Below are 22,645 nucleotides of genomic sequence, written 5' to 3' on the forward strand. Positions count from 1 at the left end.
CCCAGGCTCAACATGAATGCAGAGGAGGCTAATGTAGTCCCCACTGAGCACCACTACCATTCCCCACATAGGCAAGGACAGGGGACAAGACACAAGAAGGGGACAGGTTTTCCTACTCCTGTTCCCCTGAGTGGAGACCAGCCAGAGAGAGACAGACCACAGTGTAAGTTAAAGTAGACCCTACACTGCTTGAAATTACCCCTTCTTACATCTTCCGGCTGCAGGACTGCATGGAAGGGAAAGTGGGTGTGAGCCCCATGGGGTAGGAGGGGATGGCTGCTGGGTCACATCACCAGGATATCACTACAAGGAAAGAGGACTAGCTGTTGGACTACATGGAAAGTAGAGGGCTAACTGCCAAGCTACATACAAAGGAGAGGGGTGGCTTCACACAATGACAAGGGCCACATGCAAAGGAGAAAGATAGCTGACAGACTGTCCAGAAAGGAGAGACATGGCTGCAGGCTACAAGGAAAGGAGAGGGCTAGCTACTGGGTAGCCCAGGAAGGACAGACATGATGGATTTCTCTTTCTTTTGGTTGCCACAAAGCACAAGTGCAAACCCGGGAGCCCTATTCCCCCTCATGACACAGGTAATTCTGCAGTGGAAGTTACTTTCACCCTACAGGCTGAGGAGGAAAAGGTTCATGACCAAGGTTTTCATTTCCTTTGAACAACATTTCAGGACTTAGGTCAATCTTGGCAAAAACATGAGCTTCTCAATAACTCCCTGTGTTCCAAGGTTAGTTGTCCTGGTACCAACTCCTCCTCAGTCTTGTAAAATCTGCATGTCCTTGGTAATGTTCACTCCCGTTGATGTGATCGGCTCTGAAAGGAGGAATGACTCTTGCTTGAGATAGTTTTAAAGGGTAACAAGGAATTTATTCAAAGCTATGTACAAAGTCAGCCCATCTTCTAGATGGACTCAACAACAAACAACAACAACATCATTTACACTCTATCATACTCCAACACAGATAGGCCACTGAGCCTAATTCACCCCTGGGGTAACCCAGCTGAAGTCAACGGAACTACACCAGAGCTGAACTCAGCCCTGTGCTTTCTTCTTTCCTTATATTCAGAGACTTAGATCCAGATGAATCTTAAATGAATCTTTTGTCTTGTCAGGTTGTGTATTCTGGGGTTTAGGCAGCTGTAGAAAATAATTCCTTCCCCATTTCACAGCAGTCAGATTCATTCTATAATAGGGAGCGCTGGATAAAAACCTTCCAGTGAAGTGGGATCATACCAGCAGTACGGATGTGACAGGAAGGACACTGACACCAGGGCGTTACAAGCAGAGATGATGTACCATGGCCATGATGCCAGCTGCCAGGTTCTTTCTGCACGAAGTATGACAATACCTATTGCACTCCCTGGTTTTTATTACTTCCCAGCTGAATTACAACATCAGATCAAAGAGTTAACTTAAAAGCAGCCACACAAAGTTGCACGATATAGACTTAAAGAACTCACCAGGCCTGATTCTCCTCTCACTTACACTGGTGTAAATCTGGAGGGGATCAGGCCCTCCATCTCTCCCTCTCCTGCTTTCCTCTCTGCCTCTCTGTCTCTTTATTCTTTTTTTTAATCATATTTTAAGATCCTTCTTGAGGCTGGATTTCTTGCAGGCCCCTTTGATTTGGCTGGTTGATTCTGTGGGTTGACACTTGCCCCTGTTAATCTTTGTTACTGCATTTTTATATACACTGGGGGCATTCCTATGTCCTACAGAGAGACACTGCACACTTCTTGCTTCTACAGAGGGCATGACACTGGGGATGTGACAGTGCATGGAAGGGGCTGAGGCACAAAATCAGGGCAAGACTGAGTAAAGAATACCCGCTGGCCTAGGGGAAGGTGCACTCAGCTGCAGCGGCACAGGAGCCAGCAAACAGAGCTGTAAACAGGGGCGTTTGAGTGGGAGTTTGCAAGGGGAGTTTGGGGGGAAGACTAAGAGAGCCAGGCAGAGGAACAGACAGGCTAGTGAAGGGAGCGTGTGGTGTTCTGGTAGCGTTTTGGTGCTCACTGGGGGGTTCGTTTTCCTGTGGGTGGCGGCGTTTTGGTTTGGTTTGTGTTTCCCAGACTAACAGGACTTAAGTGAGAAGGCGATGACAGATACAGAGGGAGCAGTGGGAGTGACCCAAGCACAATGAAGTTGACTGAATGTGGAAGCTGTGGCATGTACATGATCCTGGAGCAGGTACCTGAAAAGAGTTTCGTCTGCATCACATGCCGCTTGATAGAGCTGATGGAAGAAAAGAACCAAGGATTGGAGGTGCAGGTGGAAACTCTGGTTGAGTTTAGAAGGGGATTCAAGCAGATGATGGAGCAAAGACATGAGGATGCTGAAGGGAAAAGCTCAGTTTGGCAGATGGAAGCAGGGCCAAAGACTGCTGGATGAGGAAAGTGGTCAGTGGAAGCATGTGACTAAGAGAACCAGGGAGAGGAAAAGACAGGCTAGGGAAGGAGAAATAGAGCTCAGAAACAGGTTTGCGGAGTTGGAAAATGAAGAAGGGGCACAACAGGTGGTCACTGAAGGTGAGAGGGCAAGGAAGATGAGAAGAGCAGCTAGTCCTATAGGAAGAGGGGAAGAGTCAATGGAGATAACACCAAATAGGAGCCCCAGGAGGATACTGGATGGGTTGCAGAGGATTGCAAGGAATCAAGAGGACTTGCAGCCAGAGGGAATGGGATAGACTGGAGAATTACACCATCACCAGAAAAAGGCAAGATTACATGATTGGGGACTCCTTACTGAGAATAGACAGGCCTGTAACCAGAGCTGATCCAGCGAACAGAAGGGTGTGCTGTCTGCCAGGTGCTAAGATACGGGATGTGGACCTGAGGCTGAAGAGGATCTTAACAGGAGCGGGAAAGAATCCACTGATTGTCCTTCATGTGGGAACAAAGGATACGGCTAGATTCTCGCTGTAACGTATCGAGGGAGACTATGCCAGGCTGGGGAAGATGCTTAAGGAAATCGAGGCTCAGGTGATCTTCAGTGGGATTCTGCCTGTTCCTAGAGAAGGGCAACAGCAGTGTGACAAGATGATGATGATCAACAGATGGCTTAGGCAGTGGTGCTATAAGGAGGGCTTTGGGATGTATGGCCACTGGGAAGCATTCATGGACAGAGGACAGTTCTCTCGGGATGGACTTCACCTGAGTAGGGAGGGAAATAGACTTCTAGGATGGAGACAGGCACAACAGATTGAGAGAGATTTAAACTAAGAATTTGGGGGAGATGGTTGGGAGATGTCCAGGTAATCTCCACGCCGGATTTTAACATTGAGAGGGAAGGAAACGAAGTAAGAAAGGATACAGCCGTGGGTAGGAGAATGGACATAAGGAGGAAGGATAGTGTAGATACCAGTCTAATAGGTGATACTGGCAGTAGAATGACCGTTTCTAATTGGGTAAAGAATGTGAGCGAAGCCAAAACAGCAAAAATTAAGATGTTTATACACTAATGCAAGCAGCCTAGGTAACAAAATGGAGGAACTAGAGCTAGTGGTGCAGGAAGTGAAACCAGATATTATAGGGATAATAGAAACATGGTGGAATAGTAGTCATGACTGGAGTACAGGTACTGAAGGGTATGTTCTGTTTAGGAAAGGCAGAAATAAAGGCAAAGGTGGTGGAGTAGCATTGTATATCAATGATGAGGTAGACTGTAACAAAATAAGAAGTGATGGAATGGATAAGACAGAGTCTGTCTGGGCAAAAATCACATTGGGGAAGAAAGCTACTGGAGCCTCCCCTGGGATAGTGCTTGGGGTGTGCTATAGACCACCGGGATCCAATTTGGATATAGATAGAGACCTCTTTAATGTTTTTAATGAAGTAAATACTAATGGGAATTGTGTGATCATGGGAGACTTTAACTTCCCAGATACAGACTGGAGAACAAGTGCTAGTAATAATAATAGGGCTCAGATTTTCCTGGATGCGATAGCTGATGGATTCCTTCACCAAGTAGTTGCTGAACCGACTAGAGAGGATGCCATTTTAGATTTGGTTTTGGTGAGTAGTGAGGACCTCAGAAGAAATGGTTGTAGGGGACAACCTTGGTTTGAGCGATCATGAGCTAATTCAGTTCAAACTAAATGGAAGGATAAACAAAAATAGATCTGTAACTAGGGTTTTTGATTTCAAAAGGGCTAACTTAAAAAAATTAAGGAAATTAGTTAGGGAAGTGGATTGGACTGAAGAACTTGTGGCTCTAAAGGCAGAGGAGGCCTGGAATTACTTCAAGTCAAAGTTGCAGAAACTATCAGAAGCTTGCATCCCAAGAAAGAGGAAAAAATTCATAGGCAGGAGTTGTAGACCAAGCTGGATGAGCAAGCATCTCAGAGAGGTGATTAAGAAAAAGAAGAAAGCCTACAAGTAGTGGAAGATGAGAGGGATCAGCAAGGAAAGCTACCTTATTGAGGTCAGAACATGTAGGGATAAAGTGGGAAAGGCCAAAAGCCATGTAGAGTTGGACCTTGCATTATTAAAATTAAAACCAAGAGTAAAAGGTTCTATAGAAATATAAATAAGAAGAAAACAAAAAAAGAAGTGGGACAGCTAAACACTGAGAATGGAGTGGAGGTTAAGGATAATCTAGGAATGGCCCAATATCTAAAGAAATACTTTGCCTCAGTCTTTAATGAGGCTAATGAGGAACTTAAGGATAAGGGTAGGATGACAAATGGGAATGAGGATATGGAGGTAGATATTACCACATCCAAGGTAGAAGCCAAACTCGAACAGCTTAATGGGACTAAATCTGGGGGGGTCTAGATAATCTTCATCCAAGAACATTAAAGGAACTGGCACACAAAATTGCAAGTCCATTAGCAAGAATTTTTAATGAATCTGTAAACTCAGGGGTTGTACCATATGACTGGAGAATTGCTAACATAGTTCCTATTTTTAAGAAAGGGAAAAAAGGTGATCCGGGTAACTACAGGCCTATTAGTTTGACATCTGTAGTATGCAAGGTCTTGGAAAAAATTTTGAAGGAGAAAGTAGTTAAGGACATTGAGGTCAGTGGTAATTGGGACAAAATATAACATGGTTTTACAAAAGTTAAATTGTGCCAAACCAATCTGATCTCCTTCTTTGAGAAGGTAATAGATTTTTTAGACAAAGAAAATGCAGTGGATCTAATTTACCTCGTTTTCAGTAAAGCATTTGATACGGTTCCACATGGGGAAATCATAGAATCATAGAATCATAGAATATCAGGGTTGGAAGGGACCCCAGAAGGTCATCTAGTCCAACCCCCTGCTCAAAGCAGGACCAAGTCCCAGTTAAATCATCCCAGCCAGGGCTTTGTCAAGCCTGACCTTAAAAACCTGTAAGGAAGGAGATTCTACCACCTCCCTAGGTAACGCATTCCAGTGTTTCACCACCCTCTTAGTGAAAAAGTTTTTCCTAATATCCAATCTAAACCTCCCCCATTGCAACTTGAGACCATTACTCCTCGTTCTGTCATCTGCTACCATTGAGAACAGTCTAGAGCCATCCTCTTTGGAACCCCCTTTCAGGTAGTTGAAAGCAGCTATCAAATCTCCCCTCATTCTTCTCTTCTGCAGACTAAACAATCCCAGCTCCCTCAGCCTCTCCTCATAAGTCATGTGCTCTAGACCCCTAATCATTTTTGTTGCCCTTCGCTGGACTCTTTCCAATTTATCCACATCCTTCTTGTAGTGTGGGGCCCAAAACTGGACACAGTACTCCAGATGAGGCCTCACCAGTGTCGAATAGAGGGGAACGATCACGTCCCTCGATCTGCTCGCTATGCCCCTACTTATACATCCCAAAATGCCATTGGCCTTCTTGGCAACAAGGGCACACTGCTGACTCATATCCAGCTTCTCGTCCACTGTCACCCCTAGGTCCTTTTCCGCAGAACTGCTGCCTAGCCATTCGGTCCCTAGTCTGTAGCGGTGCATTGGGTTCTTCCGTCCTAAGTGCAGGACCCTGCACTTATCCTTATTGAACCTCATCAGATTTCTTTTGGCCCAATCCTCCAATTTGTCTAGGTCCTTCTGTATCCTATCCCTCCCCTCCAGCGTATCTACCACTCCTCCCAGTTTAGTATCATCCGCAAATTTGCTGAGAGTGCAATCCACACCATCCTCCAGATCATTTATGAAGATATTGAACAAAACCGGCCCCAGGACCGACCCCTGGGGCACTCCACTTGACACCGGCTGCCAACTAGACATGGAGCCATTGATCACTACCCGTTGAGCCCGACAATCTAGCCAGCTTTCTACCCACCTTATAGTGCATTCATCCAGCCCATACTTCCTTAACTTGCTGACAAGAATGCTGTGGGAGACCGTGTCAAAAGCTTTGCTAAAGTCAAGAAACAATACATCCACTGCTTTCCCTTCATCCACAGAACCAGTAATCTCATCATAAAAGGCGATTAGATTAGTCAGGCATGACCTTCCCTTGGTGAATCCATGCTGACTGTTCCTGATCACTTTCCTCTCCTCTAAGTGCTTCAGGATTGATTCTTTGAGGACCTGCTCCATGATTTTTCCAGGGACTGAGGTGAGGCTGACTGGCCTGTAGTTCCCAGGATCCTCCTTCTTCCCTTTTTTAAAGATGGGCACTACATTAGCCTTTTTCCAGTCATCCGGGACTTCCCCCGTTCGCCACGAGTTTTCAAAGATAATGGCCAAGGGCTCTGCAATCACAGCCGCCAATTCCTTCAGCACTCTCGGATGCAATTCGTCCGGCCCCATGGACTTGTGCACGTCCAGCTTTTCTAAATAGTCCCTAACCACCTCTATCTCTACAGAGGGCTGGCCATCTCTTCCCCATTTTGTGATGCCCAGCGCAGCAGTCTGGGAGCTGACCTTGTTAGTGAAAACAGAGGCAAAAAAAGCATTGAGTACATTAGCTTTTTCCACATCCTCTGTCACTAGGTTGCCTCCCTCATTCAGTAAGGGGCCCACACTTTCCTTGGCTTTCTTCTTGTTGCCAACATACCTGAAGAAACCCTTCTTGTTACTCTTGACATCTCTTGCTAGCTGCAGCTCCAGGTGTGATTTGGCCCTCCTGATATCTTTCCTACATGCCCGAGCAATATTTTTATACTCTTCCCTGGTCATATGTCCAACCTTCCACTTCTTGTAAGCTTCTTTTTTATGTTTAAGATCCGCTAGGATTTCACCATTAAGCCAAGCTGGTCGCCTGCCATATTTACTATTCTTTCGACTCATCGGGATGGTTTGTCCCTGTAACCTCAACAGGGATTCCTTGAAATACAGCCAGCTCTCCTGGACTCCCTTCCCCTTCATGTTAGTCCCCCAGGGGATCCTGCCCACCTGTTCCCTGAGGGAGTCGAAGTCTGCTTTCCTGAAGTCCAGGGTCCGTATCCTGCTGCTTACCTTTCTTCCCTGCGTCAGGATCCTGAACTCAACCAACTCATGGTCACTGCCTCCCAGATTCCCATCCACTTTTGCTTCCCCCACTAATTCTACCTGGTTTGTGAGCAGCAGGTCAAGAAAAGCGCCCCCCCTAGTTGGCTCCCCTAGCACTTGCACCAGGAAATTGTCCCCTACGCTTTCCAAAAACTTCCTGGATTGTCTATGCACCGCTGTATTGCTCTCCCAGCAGATATCAGGAAAATTAAAGTCACCCATGAGAATCAGGGCATGCGATCTAGTAGCTTCCGTGAGTTGCCGGAAGAAAGCCTCATCCACCTCATCCCCCTGGTCCGGTGGTCTATAGCAGACTCCCACCACTACATCACTCTTGTTGCACACACTTCTAAACTTAATCCAGAGACACTCAGGTTTTTCCACAGTTTCGTACCGGAGCTCTGAGCAGTCATACTGCTCCCTTACATACAGTGCTACTCCCCCACCTTTTCTGCCCTGCCTGTCCTTCCTAAACAGTTTATAACCATCCATGACTGTACTCCAGTCATGTGAGTTATCCCACCAAGTCTCTGTTACTCCAATCACGTCATAGTTCCTTGACATCACCAGGACCTCCAGTTCTCCCTGCTTGTTTCCAAGGCTTTGTGCATTTGTATATAAGCATTAGCTAAAATATTAGCTAAATTGGAAAAGATGGGGAGCAATATGAAAAATGAAAGGTGGATAAGGAACTGGTTAAAGGGGAGACTACAACGGGTCATATTGAAAGGTGAACTGTCAGGCTGGAGGGAGGTTACTAGTGGAGTTCCTCAGGGATCGGTTTTGGGACCAATCTCATTTAATCTTTTTATTACTGACCTTGGCACAAAAAGTGGGAATGCACTAATAAAGTTTACGGATGACACAAGTCTGGGAGGTATTGCCAATACAGAGAAGGACCAGGATATCATACAGGAAGATCTGGATGACCTTGTAAACTGGAGTAATAGTAATAGGATGAAATTTAATAGTGAAAAGTGCAAGGTCATGCATTTAGAGATTAATAACAAGAAGCTGGGGACGAATCAGTTGGAAGTAACAGAGGAGGAGAAGGACTTCGGAATATTGGTTGATGACAGGATGACTATGAGCCGCCAATGTGATATGGCCATGAAAAAAGCTAATGCGGTCTTGGGATGCATCAGGCGAGGTATTTCCAGTAGAGATAAGGAGGTGTTAGTACCGTTATACAAGGCACTGGTGAGACCTCATCTGGAATATTGTGTGCAGTTCTGGTCTCCCATGTTTAAGAAGGATGAATTCAAACTGGAACAGGTACAGAGAAGGGCTACTAGGATGATCCAAGGAATGGAAAACCTGTCTTATGAGCTTGGCTTGTTTAGCCTAACCAAAAGAAAGCTGAGGGGAGATATGATTGCTCTCTATAAATATATCAGAAGGATAAATACCAGGGAGGGAGAGGAATTATTTAAGCTCAGTACCAGTGTGTACACAAGAACAAATGGATATAAACTGGCCATCAGGAAGTTTAGACTTGAAATTAGACGAAGGTTTCTAAGCATCAGAGGAGTGAAGTTCTGGAACAGTCTTCCAAGGGGAGCAGTGGGGGCAAAAGACATATCTGGCTTCAAGATTAAGCTTGATAAGTTTATGAAGGGGATGGTATGATGGGATAGCCTAATTTTGGCAATTCATTGATCTTTGACTATTAGCGGTAAATATGCCCAATGGCCTGTGATGGGATGTTAGATGGGGTGGGATCTGAGTTACTATAGAGAATTCTTTCCTGGGTGTCTGGCTGGTGAGTCTTGCCCACATGCTCAGGGTTTAGCTAATCGCCATATTTGGGGTCGGGAAGGAATCTTCCTCCAGGTGAGATTGGCAGAGGCCCTGTGGGGTTTTCGCCTTCCTCTGCAGCGTGGGGCACAGGTCACTTGCTGGAGGATTCTCTGCATCTTGAAGTCTTTAAACCACGATTTGAGGACTTCAATAGCTCAGACATAGGTGACAGGTTTGTTACAGGAATGGATGGGTGAGATTCTGAGGCCTGCGTTGTGCAGGAGGTCAGGCTAGACAATCACAATGGTCCCTTCTGATAAAGTCTGTGATTCTATGAAGAGCAGCCAATGAGTTAAAATCTCCCCTTTTCTACTGACAGGTATTATATTTCTGTGTACTTTGCAACTGTTATTGTTGATCAAGAATGGCCTATGGGTACATCTACACCACAAATTACAGTGTAATTGTAAACGATTTAATCCAGCTAGCATGGGTAACAATAGCACTGAAGACACAGCAGCACAGGCTTCAGTGCAGGTTAGCCCCCGTACAAGCCCCCTGGGGAGCCTGGGTACATTCTTGGATTGCTAGCCCATGCTGAAGTCCATGCTGCCACATCTTCCCTACAATTATGCCTTAAATTGCAGTGTAGATGTATTCTTTATTGCTGCATTCAGGTTGCAGTCTCCCTGGAGGTGGGGGCTTGAAACACACTTCTAACACTGGCCTACTTTTCTGAGTCAAAGTGTGTTATACGCAAGAGATCAGCCTAGATGATCATAACAGCCCACCCTGGCCTGATAATACCTGACAGCCCAAGATAAAAGCCTTTTTTTATCTGTTTGTAGCTCTGTAGTGTTTAGTGGGAGGGAGGTGTCAATATTTCAATACAGCAATTGACACCTCCTTTTCTCCCACCCTGTTAAACCTCTGACTCTCACTTGACTGTCTGACTCAGTGCTTACCTTTCAGTTAGTCATTTACACTTGGAATCAGGCTGCGAGTGCAATTTCGTCCTGTTGTTTCATGCAAATATTTTTTTCCTTTCCTAACTTGCAGCAATTTTTCTCTCACCCCCCTGCCCTCCCTCCCCGCTTTTATTTCCCCGTAGCTGTGGGCGTGCAAATTAAGCTGGAATTACTCCAACGCAAGTTCTGGATGGCTACACGGCAGGTAGGAATGGCAGTAATTCTGTGGAGACACGATTTCACCACCTTCTTTTTGCTTGTCCCATGCTATGCACTTTGATTTCTGGTGGCATTTCCATGAAGGCTTTTGTGAAATTTGTATGAAACAGATTTATGTGGTAGATTAGTTTTAAATTACACTTTTCTCTAATCCTTTGATGGCTCTAATGCTGCATGAGCTGCAAGTCTGATTTAGGAACGCTGCGTTAACTGGCCTGGCATAACTCTGCTGCAGCTGACACATTCATTGTGGAAATAGGTTTGCACTCATTCAGGCCTTCGGACCCATCATGGAAAGCTGTAATTTGGGACACAATCTCCCTGCCCTCCCCTTTACTATCCTGATCTCAGCAATGACAATGTTGATGATGATGAGGTCCTACTAGCCTGTCAAAATAAAAAATAAAATAAATAAATAAAAAGACTTGCTCCAGGCTAGCAGGCCAGGAGAAATTTGCGATGTTGTGCTAGTTCAGACACTCTCATCAGATTGAGAGAACTGGGCTAACTAGAGCATTTCCTGGGTATGATAAAGGAGGAGAATGGAAATGCCTTTTTGTTACCAGCAAGGGGCACTCTCAAAATATTAGGGAATATGAGCAGCACATTGTCGGGAGGAGTCTCATCGGACTGAAGAAGCAAAGAATGAAATGTCTGCCTGGTCCCCGCAAAGGAAACGGTTACCAGGTTAGAATTATTCTGGTTTGAGCTCAGGAAACTTATCTCCATGACTGGAGACCGGAGGGGAACGGGAAAGGGTTTTTATTGCCATTGGTGGCACAGGGCGGGCTCTGGGCAGGCTGGAGACTGAGGTGCCCTGGTTGTATGTCTAACAGGATACCTGGCAATAAGGAGATTCCCCACAGAGGGAATAGGAGCTCCTTGGAGGTTTATCAAGGAGGGTTATTGAAAGGAGGTTGTACAAGAACCTTCTGGGGGACATGGCCCAAGGAAGTAAACACATATTAATATACATTAATTCCTGGGGTGAAATGAGCCTGGAAAGAGAGAATGAAGAAGCTGAAGGGTGGTTCCTGGATCAGGAATGAAGCCCTGTTTCTGACACTCACTCAAGTGAAAGAAGAGTTTGCCCGACTTACAGGCACTAGGTAGCGGTTCAATAAGGAGTCACTAATGAGCGTTTTGTTTTTTCTCTCCACATCTCTCCTGCATACTGTACTGCTCCACATACCCACGCTCCCACCCAGCCCAATGACACTGACGTAAGTAGACAGGAGCTCAGTACAGAAAGGTCTCCCAGAGTTCCCCGCTGTGTCCCTGCCTGTGTTGTATGATGCTTTGTTTGTCACGTGTATTTTATGTCACTGTATGATATATGCTGTCCCTTGCCTCTAGTAGCTGGAGACAGTCCAAGCTCACCTATCTTGTGTTTTTCTTTGCAGTAACTAAGTGTCTTTGAAAAAAGAAAAGGAGGACTTGTGGCACTTTAGAGACTGATAAATTTATTTGAGCATAAGCTTTTGTGAGCTACAGCTCACTTCATCGGATGCATGCAGTTTTTCTACCGCATGCATCCGATGAAGTGAGCTGTAGCTCACGAAAGCTTATGCTCAAATAAATTTGTTAGTCTCTAAGGTGCCACAAGTCCTCCTTTTCTTTTTACGGATACAGACTAACACAGTTGCTACTCTGATACGTGACTTTGGCAAAGCTTAAAGTAGACTGGGTTGCAGTGATTCAGAGACCCACCCAAGAAACCACAGAGCCTGATGTGGATTGGCCCCTTGGGAAGGAGTAGTGATGCAGAAACGTTTGAAGAGGCAGTCCCAAAATAAATGGGGAGCACAAATTCAACTATCCCCATCCCTGTGGTTTTCTCATGTAAATTTCCTGCTCTTTTTCGAGCAGAATGAACAAGGGTGATTCTAATCTCATTCCCACTGCTGCAAACCCAGAGTAATTCCAAAGGCTTTAAGAGAGTTCTTCCAGATTCACACCTATGCTGAGATGAGAATCTGTCCACATGCTGCTAACAGGGGTGCTGCAATGTAAGCATGTAGATGGGAACACATGAATTGGGAATGGGTGTTGTAGCCTTTCATGTTGAAAATAATTCTTCTGGGTTTACTGGGGATTCTCACCTGAACTCTTGGGTTTGGTCAGATTCTGCTGCATCACTCTTCTCTGGGCCAGTCCCCAACTGGCCACTGACTGGATGGTACAATCCTAATGGATACATTCAAATTTCGCCTTGGAAGACTATCCACTTTTCCATCTGTACATTATTAGTAAACTTTTCCCTGCTGCCCTCATCAACAGGCACAATAACATTATAAATAGATTTAAACTAGAGCTAGGATCAAACCAACACCCAGGACCTTTACTTTGCAGGAGGGGCTTGAAATCTGAACATGGATCTGGACTTGAATTTTGTAAGTGGCCCCTGACTTTATTTTAGGCTGAACTAAACCCTCAGATCTGAACAGCCTTAACCTTGGAAGTGTCTGAAATCTGGATCCAGATATTTGCAGCTTGTACCCATATCTCATTTACACAAACTCTCTCACTCCTGAAGCGTTGTTACAGTATAATGAAATTCCATTGCTGGGCAATGGTGGAACTGTAGTTCTGAGAGATCACTTCAATCCCTGAGCTAAAAGACACAATGAGCCCAAACTATCCTTCGGTTTAACTCAGTTGACTTCACTTTGGTTTGTTAATCTTCATCCCTATGGGTAATACTCTTCGGTTTGTTATGGCCATATTTCTCAGCCGCACAAACCAGAGAAAATCCAGAGTGACGTCAAGGGCTGCCACTTTTTTGTGTGTGTCATGCAGGGATGAAATAGTCCCATTGTGACAAGGCAACATTTACGCCTTCACATCATAACCGTGGACCAGGTAATGTCATTGTCTACTAAACCATTATCAAGATGTGAAGAGCTGATGTAGTTGTGGCATGAAGATGCAACGGCACAAACCCATGGAGCCTGAAACAAACTGAAAATTCTTTGATCATCCTTTGAAATACACTTACAGGACCCAGGATGGCTCCATGGAAATAGCAACTCTGTGCTGCAGATCTTGAGATGGGAAACACTAGCTGCGATTAATAGTTTTGCTGTGGTTTGAGAGGCCTATTTACCTGCAGCTGTTCAGAAACAGCCAGGAAGGGCAGGCGGAGAGGAGGTTAGTTTATAAAATTTATTGCAGTTTTAAAATAATCAGCAGCTGATCCAGAATAGGCAAGGCCTGTCATCTTTGTCATTATTCTTCCCAAACCTCAGGAAAGCCATAGAAGGGGACCCCCGCCTCCCCCGCGAGAAATTGGCAACACTGTGTCAACTTTCCCTCCCCTGCGCCCAAGGAAAATAACATTAAAAAATAACACAAAGAGACAGACACAAACACGGAATAGTTATGAAATGAATAATCACTTGAAGGCTTTTGTTACTCACTGTTTAACTCCTCCTGTCCCTATCCAGTTCAGTGGTGTGACACACATGTCAACTCTGGTATCTGTAGATCCTTGAATGAAGCAAATGGATGATGCCTGAGGCTATCTGAGCACATTCACATTCTATTGTGTCATTAGTTATCTGGAAAAACCCACTGCCTGAGAATAATGCATCCCTAAAATGTAATGCCTTTATTTGGTCAAGAGGTTATGAAATATGAAAATGCACTCTGTTTTCTCTCCACTGTATAATAATTTTTGTTATTAATACTAGAGGGTTTGATTCTGCCACCCTTGCACTGCAGGCTTGCTATCCAGCCAGTGCGTGGCAAGCTGGGTTGTGAACATACAGCGCTCTAGCCTGCTGCGCGTTAACTGCCCTGGTGAGCCCCACTAAAGCACATTAGAAGTTGCCTTAGTCCACTGGGATGTACTTGTAGCATGTGGAAGCAGACAGCCAGTTAGTGCCCAGCAAGCTAGATTGCTGTAGATTTCTACCCCAGCTTGCCATGTACTGACAGTGTAGACAAGCCCTGAGTAGTGCCTTGCTCTATGAGCAGTCCCTATTCAAAGAGCAAGGTCCTGCTCAAAGTGGATAAGGAAGGCAGAACCAGGCTCACATGTAATATTCAGTGGAGACAATACTCGTTATTTTGAGGACTTAGATTGTGGGTAGAGGACAGAATCATTACTGGCCTCCTTGGCAGGTGTTAAGTTTGTGCTGCGTAGACAGTCTATTTCAAAATGGTAACTAACTTGTTGACCTGTACCCAGCTGTAAGATGTAGACCCTTTGTCCGATAGCCTCAAGGGGAAGGACAATGAGATACGACACTGTCATCATTTAACTTCTCCTGTTCCTTTCCAGTGCAGTGGCGTGGATGGCCTGTGTCCGCTGAACTGTCAGGATAATGTAAGTTTCATTGAGTTAGTTAAAGGGTCTCTGTGAGCATTATGGCGTGAGGAGGTCATTGTCAGAGAGCCTGCTCCTGGGAGGTTCTCGGAGCCTTTGGCTCCCACTAAAATCAATGGGAGTCAAGGGTGCTCAACACCTTACAAGAGATGCTCAGCAGGACCACGACCAGAGTCCCCCTGCTCGTGAGCCAAACATTCAGTACAGGACTTGACCTAGCACCAAGTCCTTCAGGATGCTTGTCTGGGTCAGATGAAATCACCATGATACAGCATGTTGGGCTCAGAGTGCATCGATCTCCTCTCTGATTTGGCCAGCTGATTCTAGTGGCTGCTGAGGAGAATGCCTGTTAGAATGGAGAACATAAGGGTCTTCTCTCCCTATGTTCATGCCATCCAGGGTTTCCACCAGCTGCTCTACCATTGGACCCCAGCTGTGTTCTGGAGAGAATGTCCTCTCCTGTGAGCAGTGGGGTCAGAGGAGAATCCATTTTTCCTGCTCAGAGAGGGTCTCTTCTGGATCCTGATCCCTCCCTCAGTCTGAGACAATAGGATAAACTGCAAAATATAGAAGATCAGGATTGCCCATGAAATGATGGAGCTTGACCAGGGTCCTCTCACTCTTATCCCAGATTTTTTGCCTCTGGGGTGTCTGGAATCTTTTTCTCTTGGGAAAAAAAAAATCTAGATGGAGGCAGGATCCTCTAGTGCTTACAGCAAAAGAACTGGTTGTCAGGAGTCCCAGGTTTTGTTCTTCATTCTGCCACTGACTCACTGTGTGACAGTAGGAGAATTATTTAGCCTTTGTTCTCTGTTTCCCCATCTGTGAAATGGATATCGTAACAAGGGTTAGCTCACTATTGTTCGTAAAGCACTTTAACATCTGCAGGTGGAAAGCACTAGATAAATGCAGGGTATTATTACTATTGTATTAACAAGAGTGCTGTCTGAACTCCCTTCCTTTTCCAACAGTGTGTAGTGTTTTCTTAAATACTATTTATATTACAGTAGCACCCCACACAGACAGAGTAAAAGACAGTCTCTGCCCCAAAGAGCCTACACTTTAAATACTATAAGCAAAGCGGACACAGGGTGGGAGGGGAAATGGAGACAGAGAGGGGAAGTGACTTGCCCAGGGTCACACATCAGGCTAATGGCAGAGCTGGGAATAGGAGGACCCAGGTATCCTGAGTCCCAGGACAATGCTCTGTCCACTAGGCTATACTACCTCCCCTGATATACTGGTAACAGTAAACAACCAACCATAACCAAAGTGCCATCTGTAATTTCACTTCCTTTTCCTTTTATCTCTGCAGAATGTGAACTGCTTCCTCATTGATAACAATGGGTTTATATTCATTTCCAAGAGTTCCACAGAGGTAAGAGGGCTCAGATCTGCTTATGCAATAGAGGGGAGAGTTCAGATGCATCAGCCTTCAGTTATTCAATATGCAGACCCAGGATCAGGGCCCCCACACAGCAGAGCAGGGCATTCAGCACAGTGTTCTCCCTACCGCTGTCTTGAACAAGGGAGTGAGGGTTTGGAGACACAGAATAGGTCCCTGCTTTCTCACTTGTCCTTCCAAGCACCAGATCAAACAACCACTGGGGAGGGGTGCTTGGGGCAGACGGGAGGAGATGGAGATATCAGAACTCAGCAAAGAGGCGTCACTGTGTTACATCCAATCTGCTGAAACCCTCCCCCAGCAATTGGTAAGTGAGTGGGGTCTGGAGGTTACAGCCTAGGGCTGCGAGTCAGGAGACCTTAGTTCTGTTCCCAGGTGTGGGACTGATTTGGTATATGGCCTTGAGCAAGTCACTCTAGTGCCTCAGTTTCTGCATCTATAAAATGGGAATAGCAATACTTACCTGCCCCTCCCCTCGGGGGCATGGTGAGTCTTAATTAATGAATGCATAAGTGCCTGTGAAATGCATTGGAACCCTCAGATGGAAGGGTACTAGAGAATGCAGAGTGTTGCTATCATTCTGTCTCTGGGAGCTGGTTGAAGAAATGACTCTAGCTGAATCATTAAGTAAGAGCAGCCACAGTATAATTAAACTCAACCTCCTTTGGGGAGAGAAGGTACCGAAGGCCCTGTGACACTGAACTTCAGAAAGGGAATTTTTAAAGATAACGAAGAAACTAGTCAAAAAGGTGTTTATGTCAAAAGTAAAGAAATTAAAATCCTTACCCTGACCCTGGAGGTGACTGACGCAATCTACGAGAGTTGCAAAGGGCATTCATTCCCATAAACTAAAACAGAAGCAGGAAGGCAAGAAAAGAAACAGGATGGTTAAATGGCTGGGTTCTCAAGCCAAACAAGTGTCCTTCAGAAAATGGAAATCCAGCTCAAGTGAAGCCAATAGAAAGGAGCATAAACTATGGCGGGTACAATATAAGGTAGTGTGACAGGATACAGGGTACAGTCTGGACTGTTGAACAGCTGTGTCCCCTCAGTTCTCCAACCTGGGATGCCTCTTACACTGCTTTGCTGTAAGAACATCCACTCCTGGCCTGCTCACACACAGCCTCTAGCATGTAAAATCACTCCCAGCTACCAAGTATTGAGCGCTACTCACTAGCCACTCATGAATTAAACTGCAGAGCAACACCAGCAAGTTCTCTAGTCCCAGACTTGTTTCCTAGAACTATGCATCTTGTACTGTCCAGCACTCTACTGAACAATGCGCATAGAAAGTCCGCCATTTCATCAAAGGAAAGTTATATGCACAGGCCTTGTTAGGCCAAATGGAGTTTCCCCACCCACTTCAATCCAAGTACACTAGTTAAGATAAAACAATAAGAGAAGTTTATTAACTACAGAAAGATGGATTTTAAAGGATTACAAGTGATGATGCATAAAAGTCAGGATTGGTTACAAAAAAAAAAGTAAAACACAAGCTAATGGTTAACTTAAACTAACAAAATTCAAAGCAAAGGTTTTCCTCACCATATGCTGCAGTAAATTTCACAGGCTGGGTCTCCTTTCAGGCTGGGACCCCTCCCTTAGTTGAGTGTCCTTCAGGTATTCATTGATGTCATGAGCAGAGATGGAAGGAAGAGAGGTGAATTGGAGGCCACTGGCTCTCATTTTTATATCACTGCCCCTCTTTGATCCAGCGGGGGTGCAGGTGACAAATAGTCTCTTGTGTATGTGAGTTCTGAACCGTCCCTGTGATGAAATGTAAATTTCTCGTTCACACCTTCCTGTTGTTGGAGAACGGCTGCTTAAACCGTGATAGCTCTTTAACACCAGACTGGGTATTGGTCTGTCCTTTGTTCCTGAGAAACTGGTTTGGGCCTGCTTTTCTTTACTTAGAGCATGTTACAGCAATGTGATACAGTAGAATCCTATAACTTTACATACAATAATGATATACTTATTTTAACAGAACACTAATGTTCAGCAGATTATGAGTTTCCAAATGATACCTTACAAGGCATACTTTGTACAAAAATGATCATGGTCTTGTAAAAATGGTGACCATAGTGGTATAGACTGTCACAGGTAGAAATTAATGAGGAATTTGAAGAGCAAAAAGCCAAAGACAGAAACACATTAATTCTTTAAGTAAATTAGAAGGAGAAAACTTTGTGAGAGAATTTGTAGGTCTGCTGGACTATTGGGGTTTAAAGGCAACAAATATGGAAAATTGTTGTGAAACTAAGGTCCAAATTCTGATCCCCTTACATATTATGAGTATCATCTTACTCCACAAGAGTGCCACTGAGCTCAGTGGGACTGTTTGTGATGTAATGTGCTACTCAGCATGGGTAAGGTTGACAGAATCTGGCCCTAAATTATTTCTTTATGTCTATCTTCACTAGAGATGATGCTGGGGAGATACATATCCCAAACCTACTCTTTTTAGATAATGAAGATGGGGCACTCTCAGGGATTCCGATGTCAAAAAAGGAGATGCAGGAACAAACTCAAACTGAAGAGTAATAAGTCAGCATGGCCAGATGGTGTAGAAAGGAGCTGGAGAATGAAATGTTTAACCTTCTAACAAAAATATGCAACTTCATTAAAATCCACCCTATGCCAGATTACCAGAGAGTTGCAAATATTGCACCTGTCTTTTAAAAAGGCAATGGGGTAATCCTGGGAATAACTGCAGCCTTACTTCAGTGCCAGGTACACTGGTTGAAGTGATACTTAAAAACAGAATTGTAAAACACCCAAATGGACATGACAAACAGTACAGCTTCTGTAAAGGAAATTCTGTCTAACCTCTTAAAATTCTTTGCGAGTGTCCATAAAATAGTACATAGTGGAGAACCAGTTATACCTTTATTGGAACTTTCAAAAAGCTTTTGACAAAATCCCTCACAAGGGGCTGCTAAAGAAACTGTGTAGTTACGGGGTTAGAAATAAAATATTGTCATAGACCAGAAAGTAGTTAGGAGACAGAAAACAAAGAATAGGAATAAACAGTCCATTTACAACATAGAAAAGGTTACCAATGGTGTGTCCTCATGTTCCATAGTTAGACTAGTGTTGTTTAACATATTTATCAATAATCTGGGAAAGGGAGAGAGGGAAAGAGCAAAATGGTGAACGGTGCAGATAAAATTATTTAGGTAAATCAAGATTAGGAAAGAACATCAAAAGATCTTAATGAAGCTAGGCAAAGAGGCAATACAATGGCAGTTGAAATTCAGTATGGACAGCTGTAAGGTAATGAACATACGAAGGAATAATTTGAACTACACGTATACATTTCTGGGCTCTAATTTCACTGTCAGAAATGCGACCTGGCAGCACTACAGACATTTCAATATAAACATCTGCTCAGTGTACAATGATGTCAAAAAAGCAAACAGAATATTACGATGCATAAAGAATGGAGTAGAAAATAATATTGCAAATACTGCAATGCCATTAGGTGACTCACGGATATGCCTTCACCTGAAATGGTGTGTTTAGTACTGGCCATCCTCTGCTAGAAGATGCAACAGAAATAGAGGGGCTTCAGAGATGGCTGAAAAAATTATTAGAGGCATGGGGAGAATTCCACAAGAGGAAACACTGAAAAGATCAGGATGGTTTAATGTAGAGAGCAGATGAATATTTACACCTATTTACTTTTCTTCATAATGCAAGAAATAATGGACAGTTAATGAAATAGAAAAAAAAATTTATAAAAGAAAACCTTTGTTTCATTACATTCCAATAACATTCCAATAACCTGTGGAACTCACTGCCACACAATTTCACTGAGTCAAGAACTTAACAGAATTCAAAACAGCATGGTCATTTAGATGGTTAATGAGACCATCCACAATTCCATTAGACAGATTAAAAAATGGAGAAGGGATATAACCCTTACGCTTCGGGGTATAAATCAGCCACCAACTGAGAGTGGGTTAGGAAATGAACTTCCCCTTTGGGCAGATTTTTCTGTAAGTCTCCACTGTCAGCCACAGGATACAGGAATAGATGGACCCCTGGTCTGCTCTTGCAGAGAAGTTGCTATGTTCTTACTGTTTGTAGGTCTGGGGTGTTTTTTTGACTAAGTTCGACTATTTCTTTACCTTGACCCTCACATACTTAAAAAAAAAAAAAAGTTACATCCCTGAAGCCATTTACCCATGAACAAAGGCAACGGCAGACTGCTTAATGCCATTACTGCTGTCAGTTCTGGGTACATGGCACCTGTATTCCTCTTGTGCTGCCTCTGCATTGCCCCTGGGTCTTATGGAAAGTGGGGTTTATGCAAAGCTGTTCGCAGGAAGATCTGACGAGTGAAAACCTGTCATTATCATGGATTTGGATAAATTATAAGCATTATCCGCGTACCTCTGAGATCAGGCATTCTGGCAGGCTCCAGTGCTGTCAGCTACTGTAGTTGTTAACTCCCCAGAGCTGGGGAAATTCATCATTTCCCTTCTCAGTCCACTGCTTGCCAGTGACTTTCTTTTGTTCATGTTTCATTTGTATTTAGATTGGCTCTTTATTTCACCTGTTACCATTGGTCTCTAAATTGTTGAATCCTACATGGGATTCCTACAGCCTTTTCCTCTGCGACAGACATCAAACAAATGGCAGCTACCTCTCCAGTAGAACACACAGGCAGTAGATTTACTAAATCGGGAACCTGAGGTCTGGGTAGTGCAGCCTTCCTGGTCTGTGTCTGCACACTGGACATCTCACCACACTGCAGCCTTTTGCAGCCTGGGTCTCCACACAGGACAACTCACCACGCTGCAGCCTTCCTGGATCTCCACATGTGGGGCATCTTAACACAGGGGAGCGTTTCTGAATCTGGATTTCCTTGAGGGAACAAGTCAGCCAGCTTGCCACATCCCTATCCGAGTTAGCTATTTAGGTTATATGTGCCTAGTACCTGATGTTGATACCAGTGTTTTGCAAGTGTGTGCGATTTAAATACAGAGGCCGATGTCTGCGTATACAAGAGAGAAGGACTGAAGTTCTGCCTGCAGTGCTTATCATGCAAAACAAACCAGGAAGCACATCAGATCGTGAATGAGTCCATGCGGGAGAGTCCAGTGAGTAACGCAGTACCGTGTGTCTCAAGAGGAAGCTTTCCCCGCATCCCATCTGCGCCGCAAGGAAGCACAAACTGTTACTGCTCTAGCATGAACAGTGGTGGGCCCTTGTTCCTATTTCTCCCTGCATTTGGCCAAAGAAAGGCAATCAAGGAACCGGCTTCTTGTTTAAAACAAACAGAACCTGCCAACAGTGTGACACTTCCCAGCATATATTTCAAGATAAAAATAGAGGAACGTGCCAAAGTGTGTGTGTTCTTACAGTGATGACATGAGCAACTGGGATTGAATGGCCTTAGCTACTCCAGAACCTGAAAGATCTTCTTCCCCATGTCTCTTCTCACTCCATCCTGCTGCTGTCCTTTGCCTTGATCTGACACCGCCCCTGTCCAGGGCATATAGCCTCGCTTTGATCCATATGTTGGTAACAGGGATTCCGCCCACAGTATAGGAGATAATTTTAAGAACAGACAGTGGATCATGCAAGCTAGGCCGCCCTATGCCTTGGGAGCTGGAGGGGAGGGAGCAGTCCAGTAACCTCTTCCCAAAGGAAGCAAGCAGCTTAGTGAAAGCTGAGAGCTGCAGAAGCTTAGGAGTTGGGCTTTAATGAGTGTAAAGAGTTGCTTTGTAAAGAGTTTGAGTGTAAAGATTGTAAAGAGCCATTTGGGTTTACTAAAAATTGAGTTCTCTCATGTTATCAAGCACACAGTACATAAAAGTACCTAGCTTTGAAAATCTAGTACTGTAGGTCAAAAGGCCAGATCATTGCTGTTTTCTGGATGTACTTTCTGGGCCTTATTCTCATTTATACTAAGGATCCATTCAACATTTACATTGCCACTGCAAATGAGAATCAGGCCCTCTGTGCTCAGGAGGAATTGCAGGAACTCAGTAAGACATCCCAATATTCCTGAACTAGACAGGCCACATTCATAGTCCAACAATGGCCCTTTGACCTTGCCATGCCAGCTGCAGATTATGTGGTGTTAAATCCAACTGTTCTGGCTCTCATTACTGCTACAGAATGGTACTAAATGAAGCAGCTGGACCAATAACCACCATAATCAGATTGAAAGAGCCAGTGAGGTGAAAGAGCTGCAGCTTGCTCTGACACCTCTGACTGAGTCTGAGATAATTAAAATCCAAATTGCGCGGGGACGAGGTAACTTTGTGCATATGTATGTGTGGTGGGAATGTCTGGCTCTTTAAGAGTGTTGGGAGGAGATTTTTAACCAAGTATTACTAATGTTGGATGATTATTATCAAATGATTCTTTGGTAAATACTCCTGAGGCTTCCTAGTGGAAATGGTCACACTCACAGTAATGAAGAATTAATCTCTCAGTTGCTATTGGCTGCTGAACTAGTTTCTCATTAGAAAAGGGAATTTTTGCCCAAACTAGAAGAATGGTTCCATAATATCTGAGAGATAATTCTTATGGAAAA

General features: G+C 44.4%; 1 protein-coding gene across 5 annotated transcripts in view; it reads left to right on the plus strand.

The window, feature by feature from the left end:
- Positions 1 to 22,645, plus strand: part of CACNA2D4 (calcium voltage-gated channel auxiliary subunit alpha2delta 4) — a 203,355-nt gene that overhangs the window by 158,955 nt on the left and 21,755 nt on the right. For all 5 annotated transcript variants that reach the window (XM_037877774.2, XM_043540197.1, XM_043540189.1 and 2 more), the window contains exons 27-30: positions 10,282 to 10,343; positions 11,566 to 11,580; positions 14,643 to 14,687; positions 16,003 to 16,065. In XM_037877774.2, the coding sequence (XP_037733702.1) occupies positions 10,282 to 10,343; positions 11,566 to 11,580; positions 14,643 to 14,687; positions 16,003 to 16,065 (185 nt within the window). The remainder of the gene's footprint in view (positions 1 to 10,281; positions 10,344 to 11,565; positions 11,581 to 14,642; positions 14,688 to 16,002; positions 16,066 to 22,645) is intronic.

Source organism: Chelonia mydas, chromosome 1, assembly GCF_015237465.2.
Source record: "Chelonia mydas isolate rCheMyd1 chromosome 1, rCheMyd1.pri.v2, whole genome shotgun sequence".
Classification (NCBI taxonomy): domain Eukaryota; kingdom Metazoa; phylum Chordata; order Testudines; family Cheloniidae; genus Chelonia; species Chelonia mydas.